Source organism: Thunnus thynnus, chromosome 17 (assembly GCF_963924715.1).
Source record: "Thunnus thynnus chromosome 17, fThuThy2.1, whole genome shotgun sequence".
Lineage (NCBI taxonomy): Eukaryota > Metazoa > Chordata > Actinopteri > Scombriformes > Scombridae > Thunnus > Thunnus thynnus.
In genome coordinates, this window is record NC_089533.1 from 5,900,502 (window position 1) to 5,912,941 (window position 12,440).

The following is a 12,440-nucleotide window of genomic DNA, read 5'->3' on the forward strand; positions in this document are numbered from 1 at the left end:
ATCGATGATTCCAGTCACAGATATGAAACAAGGTTTTCTCAAAGATAAATTCAAGCAAGATTTTGAAAAAAAAAAAACCCCAGTAAGCTTTTTTGACAACACTTTCATGCTGTTTTGAAGACACTTGCAGAATATTCAAACAATCTTGTATTTTGCAAGGAAATATGCCATCTGCTGCATATAACAGGATATTTCTAGCCTTCTTTCATGAGGTGTAACTCCACATCCTCAACCAAACAAACGAAGGATATGTTTTCATACCAGCAGAACAGACACCAAGGATTCTGGACGTGTCTTCAACAAAACACTAAGTGTTGTCAAATGACCCGAGAGGCGACCTGGAGAAGTTTGTCTTGTAGCTTTTGTCTGTGGTTTTGAATGTAACCATCAATGCAAAGGTCACATAGGTGAGAACAGTGCTTAACTGAGAGGTACACAATTGAGCTACATTTGGTGGAAATACTTTAAAGGCCCTTTTCCTGCAGGATCCTTGTTTATTGTAAAAGCAGCAACTTTAACACTAATCTCCTGCTGCTGTAGTGTTTGTGTGCTTGCCAAGGATCACTTGTCAATTAGCAGCAGCATGTACAGTACTAAATCTTCTCCCTCTGATTTAAGTTTGAGTTTCAGTAAGTGGTGGTTTTTTTTTGTTTTGTTTTGGCTGTTTTTTTTGTTCCTGCAAACCACCCAGCTCTTCTTCTTCTTTTTTTTATCTCAAGCAAATTGGAAACATAAAAGGCATCATTTCCCATGAATCAAATGTCAGAGAAGGAAGAGCTACCAGAGACTTGGAGCAGTGAATTTAAAGGCTTTGATTAACTGTCTGTAGGATGAATCACATTATGCTGAAAGCAGCAAAACAAACATGTACATGTATACATCATGAATCAGGAGTTTACATTGATCTCCTTCAAAAAGGAGAAACACATCCTCGTAATTAAATGACAGTATAGGTCTAAAATTCATTCAATTCATGTTTACGCACGCAGCAGCAGTAATGCCCTCCAGAACGACCCACGCTGTTAAAAATAATGATGTTTAATGGTGTGACAACGCTGTGGTTACGGTCTGATTGGGTTTAAGCACAAAAACAACTTGGTTAAGGTTAATTAAAGATCATGGTTTGAATTGAAATGATCACTTGAAACATGTACACTTCCTTAAAGGTACACAACCTTCGTCGTCATGGCAGTAAACACCACCATGTTTGTCCTGACTCGCGGTTGGAAACATGACGCTCGTGGTTGGAGGCGGGAAGCAAACGGTGGTCTCTTGCAGCAAAATCCACTTTTTGCCATCTAGTGATCCATCCGACACACCTCCTACTAATAAGCGTGGTTGGGATGTATTATAAGAGCTGGATACCAGATCAAAAATGGCGCCCATTCAGTCAAATAAGAATTGCTCGACTGGTGCAAACGCCAAAAAAAGTTTCTAGCTTCCTTGTTTGCTTTATAGACTTTACATTGTGGTGACGTTACGGGTTTTTAAATCACTTTTCTCAGCTTTAGGAAAGTTTTACAAATATAAATCCTCCACAGATCTAAAATTCATGATAGAAAGAGTCATAATTGACCTTGTTTGCAGTGCGAGGTGTCCTGTCAACAGCTTTACAGATGTCTCTTTTACAGTGGTGGTCTAATGGGGAAAATGCTGTTTTTACTTGCAATACCGCGAGTGGCCACTGGGGAAATTGGCTGCAACGCTGAGCAGTAGCGCCCTTTCCAGCTCTTATTATACATCCATGCTAATAAGGCAAAATCAGCTTATCAAGTCACCTTATATTGACGTCATCTGAACTGCATCACTTCCTAGATGGTGTAAATGTAACTAGTTGTTTTTGCCGGCCTGGATTTTAGACCTATACTGTCATTTTTCTTGTGAGGATGGGCCGAAAAGAAGACACGTCTCGCCGAAATGTCCTTGAGCAAGATAATTAACCTCAATGGCTGACCTTGCTACTGAGCCAGAGAGAGAAAAGTGAATTTCACCTTTTCTTGTGGGATGAGGAATCAAATTGAAGCTGCAGAAATGAAATAAAGACCTTAAACTAAATTTAAAACTCAATATTTCGTCCCTGAACGCATATAAAGCTTCAGGTGTTCTTTCTTTAAATGTTCACGACACACTTCTTATATGACTGTGTGTGTGTGTTGTGTTTCCCACCTTTTTCCCCATCTGTCACCTTCATAGCGAGTCAAATAAAAACTGATTATTTGTAATCAGAGAATGCAGCCTGATGGAAAGAGATCGATTGTAATTTCCTGCTCATCATATGTTAACACGTTGCAAGGCGATGTTTGCAAATTCGTCTTCAATCTCATTCGGTCTGCAAAATGAATTTTTACAATTTGTTGATTCACTGGTGGGATTTATTTGCTATGAAAGCATTTGATATAAACGCTGCCATGCAATAAAGCCGGTGATAATTAAAATGTGACACACACTCCATTTTCCAAATCCAACTTTTGTCACTGCATGAGTGGGTCTGTCACTCTGGCTTATTGGCACTTGATGATTACTTGTTAGCTTTGGATTAAACATGCAGCTGCTGGAGATGCTGCGCCGTTAGAAACCAGAAATGTAAAGCTCTAACATTGACTCGTAGGTGATGTCTATTTTTCTCTTGGATTTAGTTGAAAAGGATAAAAGAGCGGAAAAAATATGAGTGGTGTAAAAAAAAAAAAAAAAAATCCATGTTAATGAGGATGTGATTGAAATTAAACAATCATACACTCCAAACAAAAGAGGAGCAGTATTATGCAAATGACTGAAGCGTTCGCGCTTTTCAGCCGCTGAAGGGGCTTTTGTGATATACAGGAAGACAGTCGCACAAAGAGGAAACCAAAAGGGAGAAATTTCAAACTGCTTCATTGTCACTGAAAGCATACTTTTCATACCCCCCCCCCGGCCCCCCCCGACCGTCTCTACGATCAATTCGGACCCTTTTCAACTTCGCAGTTTCTCTCCCAACACTACAAAAGTCCCGGTGATATTTATGGATGCGAAAACAGAAAGCTACAACTCACTTTTGTGAGGCAGCTGAGCTCATAGGTCTTGAGCTTCTCCACAGGGAATAAATTAGACGAGAGAGAGGAGGAATTTTTTTTTTTTGAGGGCTAAGGGTACATTTCCTGGTACAGAGCGTCCTGAAATGTTCTCAAATATTGACTCAACTGTCCTCAAACACCAGAATAACACACAGGAGTTGAGTAGCAGTGCCCTATAACCGTCTGGAGCACATTATGTTGAATAAATTATGTCCCAGATTAGATTAGATTACATTAGTGAAACTATAATGATTCCCCATGAGGAGGCAGGATCATCAGAGCGGCAGAAACAGGCTGGAATTAAATCAGTCAGAGCTGATAACGTTTAAAACATGTTGTGTTTGAATTTAAGGACAGGTTCACAATTTTTCAAGTCTTTCTTATAATAATACTCATGTGCCCATATGAACATTCAGAGCAGGTTTCTCTTGCTGTGATCATTCCTCCAAAAACTGTATCTGTAGATAATATGAGGCTTCAGACAGAATGAAGTGGATATCTTCCACATTTACAGTCTTTTTAGTGTAAAATTCCCTCTTTGTGAAGCATCGTAACAAAAAAAAAGAGTGAATTAGGCACTAAAAAGACAGTAACTCTGAAAGATATTGATTTGATTTGACTAATTCAGACGCTGGAGCTTCATATTAGCTTCAGATAAAGGCTTAAATACATTTTCGCACAGAGGGAGGACTGTAGATTTTGTTCCCCATCACTTACATTGAAAGTGTGTATTGAACTAGCAGAACTTTACTACCCTCATTTTAGGCAAACACTTTGGACAGATACCTTCTCAACAATACATACTGCAGTCTACATAAACCATCTTCACATTTACCTTCAACAACAACCTACCAACACATTCTTCCTCAACTCAACATCCATAGCTCCTCACTCTTAATCTTTGTTTTTCTTAACCTGTCTGTTTCATTTCTCTGTTATTTTTTTATTTGAGTGATGTGTAAATATTACACAAATATTGCATTTTGTTGCATCGCATGTGCAGGTGTTTGATTTTCACACAAGCAGATAACGACGGGGGGGAAAAGTGCATTATGAAGTGATCTCTGAATGGCCAGTATGAACAGGAAGACTGATTACAGCCAGAAAAATGTGTGTCAGTGTTCATTTGGTCACCTGACTTGAAGAATTGTGAACCTATCTTTCAAGATTAAAGTTCACTACTACTACGAGGATGCAAGCGAGGTGTAGTGGGAGCTGGAGGCACCTTGGTCTGGAATTTCTTCTTCCTGTCTGGCAGTAGGTAGATCTTCACATACGGGTCTGAGAAACCGTTGGCATCCTTCGCCGGCAGATCCAGAGCTTTCAGGATCTTCACCACCAACTGCTCCGTGCTAAGACACAAACACACACACACAAACACATATATATATATATACTGTATAGAGCAAATTCTTTCAGGCTTTCACATAAAAAAAGGCAGAGGTTGCACAAATTTACACATTAGACTCAGACAGGATCAGCCCACACCTGTGCAGGTTTTGCTCACATATAAGAGCGAAGGAGGTTCAGTGGCTCTGGAGTAAAGCACAGCCAGAATAGTGTGTGTGTGTGTGTGTGTGTGTGTGTGTGTGTGTGTGTGTGTGTGTGTGTGTGTCATCCCTGCAGCTGCATCGCGGTTGCACTATCAGCGATGTTAGATGTAAGCACAGTGAGCACAGATGTACAGCCAGGGAGAGAGTGTCTGGCCAAAGCCGAGCTCATTAATAATGCTTAACACAGTACCCTTTAGTCTACAGTCGGTTTGGAACACAAATAAACAACTACTGGATGTATATCAGACACGTAGAAAACACACACACACGTACAAATAAAACTAAGCCTGGCTAGTGTTTGGTCTGTTGCTGGTCTTCAAATGTCAGCGTTATCAACATCGGAACATGTTTGTTTGCATATTTATTCTACATTTTCATATGAACCGCTGACTGAAGGCCTCCGAGTTCATAAACATGCACCAGTTTTGGTCGTTAGTGGTGATACGAGACGGGGAAACCACCAAATGTCAGACATAAAATGTGAGACGATCAGACTTGTGAATATGCCCGAATAGCGAGAAAGATTTTGAATTGTGACATTTTGCACGAACGCCCCCGTCCTGATCTTTATTTTTATATTTATCTTTTCATTTGAACAAAACAGATTACTGTGTAATATTCATGATGCCCGGCGCAAACTGTTCCCCCGTGCACAAAGAGAAGAAAGATGAGATCTGTTGATGTTTTGGTACAAACTTAAATTGAGAACATATTGTCTGTCTGATGAAAAACAGTTTGGAGCTTTTAATGTGAAGTAGAATTTATCCCAAAAGATCTCAGTTACATTAACGTTTACTGCTCTCCCTGAAGAGTTGTTTTTATTTTATTGTTTATTGTGTTATTGCTCATTATATGATGATTTAAGGGCTACACTATTTAGTAAAATATCTTTAATATCTGATTCTAGATGAATTATTATAAAAGCAAACATGAGTGAGTGTTTCAGGAAGGGATTTTATTTTTTAGAGCAGATACAGAAGACAAAGCTGTTTGTTTGTAATGTAATGTAAGATGTTTGACTTGTATATGCACGATACATTAACCATCTAACTAACTAACTAACTGATTGTGTCTCTAATGGAGCATTTTTATTGGACTCCGTAGACGGATGGAGCTATTATTCCTCCTTTCCTTATAATATCCATAATTTTATTAAAGTGAATGCTCAGAAATGACACTGTATGAAATCTACATGCACTCTGTCTGGAAAGCGGGAAGACAAAGAGACAATCTGACTACTCATAACTGTAATAAATAGGATAAAAATTTTAATATCCTTTGCATTATGTAAAAGGAAGACAGTCGGAGTCATATCTGGCAGCTCGGTCTTGGTAATTCTTTCAACCATTGAGGTGCTGATCTGTGTCTGAGAGCCGCATCTTAACAGAGGTTACAGTTTCTTTACTTTTCCATATTTATTACAGACTTTTTTTTTTTTTTTTTTGCACAGCAATGATACAATAATTAAGAAATATCTGTTGGGATTGTGAGAGCTTTTGAAGTCTTTCTGATTAATTAAAAATAACCGTTTGACAGTTTGGTTTTTTATCAATGTGTGCACACGGTCTCAGACATTATATTAAATACATTATAGCAAAAACTCAAAGAGGTTCGGCTTCATCCTTCTGGCATTTGTCACATACTGTCCTGGAGATGATGTCGGGTAGATATGATGCAGCTTAGTTTTAGAGAAGTGATTTTAAAATGCATCAAACTATGCATGAACAGAGCTTTTGTGAATCTGCCTCAAAGTGTTAAAGTGCTATAATCCATCTTTTCCCACGTAGTTTTAATAGTTTAGATAGAATGATTGCTACTATTTAAAATGATTTCTATCCTTATCCTATATCTCCTTATTTATTTTTAAGGTGCAATCTGTAATCTATCTGTATTCCCGAGTCACTCCTGAATTAATTGAAATGTCTTTTAATACAGGGGCTGAAATTAAGACATCAACTTAACGTTTTCTGGTGCTGCTAAAGGTTTGTTTACATCGATATAGTTTGTAAGCAGAGCGGTGAAACAGGCCCATATTTCCAACATCAGCAAGTCAAGCTCATCAATTATGTATGTGTGAATATTTAACGTTTTTATGTGGTCAAAAAAATTGAGATTGGAGCTTTAGTGTCCCACGCTCAAGGTGCTATTTTAGTGACAAAATTATAAGATTATATAATTGCTTCCTTTTACTGATGTTGTTTAATGTTTAAAGATAGCAAACATAGTCACAATATCAGCAGCTTTGGTCTTAAAATAGCATTATTGACCCTTATATCAATAAACCCAGCAGATGCTGTACACACTCACAAATGCGCATATAAGCACTGTGGCAGGAGTGTAAGTCATTCATTGTAACGCACAAGAATGTGCAAGCGTGACCACACACGAGCACACGGATGCACAGCCTTTACATTCGAGAGCTCCATCCGTAGTCATGGCTGCGTCTCACGCGCCGTTTATTATGTATTTAATTACCAGATGAAGACGGCTCGGAGGCCTTTAATCAGACCTCGTTAGACAGTGTCTCCCCCTGTTAACCAGTGTGTCAGCACTTCATTAGCTGCTTTAGGAGAGCAGCGTGAACTTTGGGTCTGAGGAAGGATCAGCGGGGCGAACGCCGTCGGTGACCCCGGCCGGTCGTAATGTCTCCTGTCCTGTGTGTACCAATCACAAACAAGATACGCTTGTTGACGATACAACTGTGGCCAATCTGAACACGTGTTTACCTCTGAATCACATCCAATTAAGGCAATCGGATAAACATGCCCACTCTGCAATCACATCAAATCAGGGTGATGATATACGAGGCAAATTGCTGCAGGAAAACTGCATTTCCAGCACAGCCAGACAAATATTTTAACAGGGAAACCCTGACCAATTCAAATATGTATCTAATGATGTTTAATCCAGTATGATTTTGTGCCATGCTGGTGGTAGAGTGTGGCTCACGACAACGCTCAGATGTACAATAATTGGGAAACGACAGGAAGCTTGTGTACAAAAACAAAAAACCCTCTTCTCCCTGATCATCATAATTTTCCAGCGTTGGTTGTTTGTCTCAAGGAGAAGGTTGCAGCTTTTCCTGCTCTCACGTGTCTTATGAGCCTGAACCAAAAAACCAAGGTTTTTATACAATCCCCGAGGCACGCTGCAGAGAATATACCTATTACCGCTCGAGCAGAGAGAGAGAGAGAGCGGAATTCACGGCCTTATCCCTGGCAGACAATGCCCGAAAGCTAGCTGTTATTCCCACAGTGGAAATGTGTCAGCTTTTAATGGGATTGTCAATAGAAATGCGTTTCCCAGAGGATCTGAGGAAGATTGACATTGTTGTTCTGACTGTTACACCCCAAACAGCGAGGTCTCACACATTAACATACCAATCTCATCACAGTTTCTATACTAACACACCTCGGCGTGCGGATCTAGACACACATGTCCCACGCTCTCATGTGCGGCTACATCTCTAACCTTTCTTCTTTTATTCTTCAGTCACTCCCCCTCTCTTTCTCTCTCTCTTTCTCTTTCTCCTACTGGCCTCACTAAAACAATTTCCCTTCAGTGTACTGACAGGCGACTACAGCACGACATAAATTATCTTGTGACTTTATAAATGGGGGAAAAGGGACACATGAATAGTTTTCATCATTAACCTCCCTCTCCGTCCAGCTCCCTTGCTAATTCTCTGTATCTGTAACTCAAGCTATAACACAGTCGGGTGTTATTATGTGTTGACAGGAGCTGCTGTTTAAAGTGGCTCACCATATATATAATTCATGACTGAAACGGCCTCTCGCTCCTTTTCTTTTCTGACCATCAGCACTTTCACCCTGTTGTAATGTTTCTACATGTCGGGGTAGGCAGAAACGGGGGGCTACCAGCTGAGCCACAGACAACGAGCTGCACGTTCAACCCAACCATCCTCCTCCTCTCTCTCTCCTCCACTTACAGTGCAAATTCATTTACACACTCTCCCATCATCCTTACAGCATGACACCCACTAATTACATACTTCATGCATGCTACATCAAAGTCGTTAGGGTTAATAATCCTGTCATTTTAATGTGTGCAAGTACGACAATAACTTCACTTAAACCCAAATCCTCCAGCAGAGAATATTCAACACACAGTACTTGTCACTTACATTTAATGGTGCAACTTCCTTATTTTTTTAAACATTAATATTTCAGTATGATTACTGTAAACAAACTAGACCAGAGTCGAGACACCGACTGGAAACCTCTCACCCATCTCATGCTAGTGGTATGTTAGCCGGTAGTTTTGTTTGTTTTTTTTAACATAAAAATCCAACGCTCGCAGTCACAAATGCAATTTTCTCCTTGAGTTGGAGGTTGTTTTTTTGTTTTTTTTTTATCCGAAGAGGATAAACACGCTGAAAGATATTTTCCCGAGAAGCACAACCTCTCTCTGTTCTGTTCCATAAAGAAATTCAGCAAAACCAGTGTCAGTGTTTGCAGCCCTCCAACTTTGTGTTTGAAGAGCTGCACATCAAAAAGGTGCAAAAAAAAAAAAAACAGACTTATCAAAATTCACCGGAGACATGTAAAAGCATACTATGGTAGTTTCACACAGTGTTAACGTTCATCAAACAATGCTAAGGTTACATTTTTAAGGTTTAAACCCTGCAAACTGTGCACCGCCATCACAAGATTTCATAAAATACAGAAGATATCTTCTCTGTAGTTAAAGGATAGGTTCACACTTTATCAAGTTTATCTTAAACCAACACTCAGATGCACATATGTACACTGGAAGAGTTATCGCTTGCTGTAATCATTCCTCCTGTCCAAACTGTCTCTGAAGAGATTCCCTCCTAAAACAATTTCGATGTAGCGCACAAATCCATAGTCCTATTTCTGTATTAAAAATATAATCTTAAATTCAGCTGAAACTAGACAAATTAAGTGGGTATCTTCCAAATTCCCTCTTTGTGTTTCCTCATACAGTGTTTCCTTGCTGAGCTGCAGCGGAGGAACAGCAACACAAAGAGGGAATTTCGTATTACAAAGACTGGAGGATACCCAGATGATGTGCCTAATACAGACCGCCGAGGCCTCATATTAACATCCGCTGAACTTCACACTGCATTTTTTGCATAGAATGAAGTCTGTGGACATTAAAATCCCTTTAGGAACGGACTTCTTAACAGCCAATACGATCAGGAGGAGTGATTGCAGAAACCTGTCCTGTACAGTAAAACTCAGCGACATCTCTTTTGGCTCTAACTGTGACGACACAAAGCAATGAAGGATATATAACGTCCTGAAAAATGTGGACACAAAATTGTAAAAATGTGAGCTAAACATCGTTTGGTGAATCCAGCTCCACATGGAAAAGGAGAAAAATTTTGATCAAAGCAGAGAGTGTGTGCAGTTTTCCAGACAGCAATTCAATATGGAGCCCAACACAGACACTGATGCAGCATCTTGTCTGACCCGGTGGTGATGTAATGCTCTCATTGCTTATGCTTAAATATTATATCTTAGAATTACTGTGGCAGTAATTGTATATACTTTTTCACGTATACCGACAGAGCTAGTAGGTTGTTTTGGTGTAAACTTGCTGACTTACTTGAAGGCGTAGCGCAGGAGGAAGCTGATCTTGCCGCAGTTGTCGCCCTGTTTGCCGTCGCCCTGGTCGCCTTTAGGTCTGTAAAGCTCCGGTTTGATCTGCCCGATGCAGGTTACCTGCTCCTTCTCCTCGCCGTGGAAATCAGGACTGGAGAGCTGGTGAGTCATGGGCTTGGGCCTAAACAGACACATATAAGCTCAGAGGGTGAATATTAAGTGAAGTGCACGGTGCACAATCACACATATACACACAGACACATGCACCAGAAAAAAAAAGATGCTATGCAACAGTTTGAGTCAGCAGCTTAATCAGAGATGCAGCGGCGGGTAAATCATCTAAACTGAGTTTACCCACCGTTTTATATTTGCATAAGAGTTTACACACCTTTTTACACATGCATGCATCATAGTAAGTGTTATAAAATATATGAAATAAAGGCTAGATGTGTGATGATGGTGTTTTCTGGAGAGGAAACCACAAAAATATCTGTTAAAAATATAATAATAACATGTTGTGAGGGTGTTTTCTGTATTTGTAGACTTATTATCTTAACCTGCACTTTGCTAAAATCAGTTAATATCAGCCTCGGTTGCTTTTAGAGACCTGAAAGCCTTCATTAAAGGTGAGCAAGATTAAAGCCAACATCATGCAAACAATATGTTCTTCATCAGTTTGCTCAGAAAAACATTTTACAATCATGTGTTTTGTTCAGTTGATTTTCCTTTAACGTTCATTAGCTTTAAGATTTAAGTTCATTCCTGTGTTTATTTAGCATTACAACAACATTGAATAGACTTAAATGATAAATGCACACACCTGTCCACTGGTACTGACCGTGCAGTGACCTGCTGCTGGAAATGAGCGTTGGGCAGGTCTTTGGGAGGATGGGCTCCACCCTCTGAGTTGGGAACATCTGGAGACGTCTGACTCAGCTTCAGAGTTCCTAACAGAACGAGAGAACGGATAAAATAAGCCTCAATGACTCACATGTCTCTTTTGTTTATGCTGTTGCGGCGTCAAGTCGTTACACTGGCTAAGAGCAATGTTTTGTTGGTTGTTTTTTTTTTTTTTTTTTCTGTAACTCGGGGTCGGCGTCATCGATCTCATTGATTGCATCACATTGATTTAACAGGCAGTGATTTAACAGCAGAGACAAGGGAAGAAATGAGCAGACACTCCTCAGCTGAACATGAGCCAGCATGAATAGCACAGTGAAGGAGAGGAACATCTGACTGCAATGAAGGTAACCAGCAAACATTTGACTGTGAATAATGATAAATTACCTGCACCTGAGATGAAAGCCAGTGTATTTACAGCACAGAAAGTACGCTCATAGTCACCCATCACTGTTTCCAGAGCTTTCATTAAAAAAAAAAACAGGTCCTACATGTCTTTCTATTTGATCTTATCATGAAATTTTCTGCTTATTTTGGTTGGACCACCTCATTATTAAGAGAGGATATCTTGAAGCTGCATTAGTTAATATTTTTTTATACAACACTCAGCAGCTCCAGCAAGCTTTTTAACTCATTGTTTTGGTCCCATGTTACAATTAACATTTGGTTCAGTCTCACTGCTCCAATAAACACAATTTTCAACAGTTGCAAGCGGCTGTTTTCTGCAAACAAGCTCTGATAAAACTAGTGAAAAACGTGGAGCATTTAGCAGCGACTGTAAAGACACAAATATATATTTTCTGGGTCTGAGGAAGTTTGCAGAGACGAAAACTGAAAGAACTAAAAGAAAAACTGAATGTCTGACTTCTCAGCTGGCCAAAAACACGACTCCTATGGGATGATCGTTATCTGCTGGATGTGTGCGTATCTTAGCAACTGTTTGCTAAGATGTTGGTCATAACCAGCGTTGCCAGATAGGAAATGTTAAAGTATCGTATCAGAGGATTAAAATGATTGTATTTTTAGGAAAATTATCATAACAGGCGTCAATGTGTAATTTTAGAAAACATGTATTTATTGAGATGAACGACTTATTGACACCGCCTACATATCGAGCCACACTGTTTGAAAAAAAAATTAAAAATTGCTGATATATTTATATGATGTGTCTTTCAGGACTCACTTAAATAAAAATGTTCCAACAGTGAAAACAAAAGCTGTTCAATAAATAAATAACTTAACTTTCTTTACTTTTTTTGTCACATGGATGCAGCTATCTCTCGTGCGAACTCTCGCGGGAGAACGACGCCCGCTCTCGTTCGTCATCACAACAAGCGTGATTGGCTGTT

The 12,440-nt window shown here is 39.6% G+C and overlaps 1 protein-coding gene across 2 annotated transcripts in view; it reads right to left on the reverse strand.

The window, feature by feature from the left end:
* The window catches only part of syt3 (synaptotagmin III), a 37,648-nt gene that overhangs the window by 9,731 nt on the left and 15,477 nt on the right, over positions 1 to 12,440 (reverse strand). The window contains exons 5-7 of one of the 2 annotated variants that reach the window (XM_067570518.1): positions 11,030 to 11,138; positions 10,196 to 10,372; positions 4,276 to 4,402 (exon numbers count right to left, since the gene is read on the reverse strand). In XM_067570518.1, coding sequence (XP_067426619.1) covers positions 4,276 to 4,402; positions 10,196 to 10,372; positions 11,030 to 11,138 — 413 coding nt within the window. Of the gene's footprint in view, positions 1 to 4,275; positions 4,403 to 10,195; positions 10,373 to 11,011; positions 11,139 to 12,440 lie in introns of both variants that reach the window. The other variant, XM_067570517.1, reaches the window with a different exon arrangement.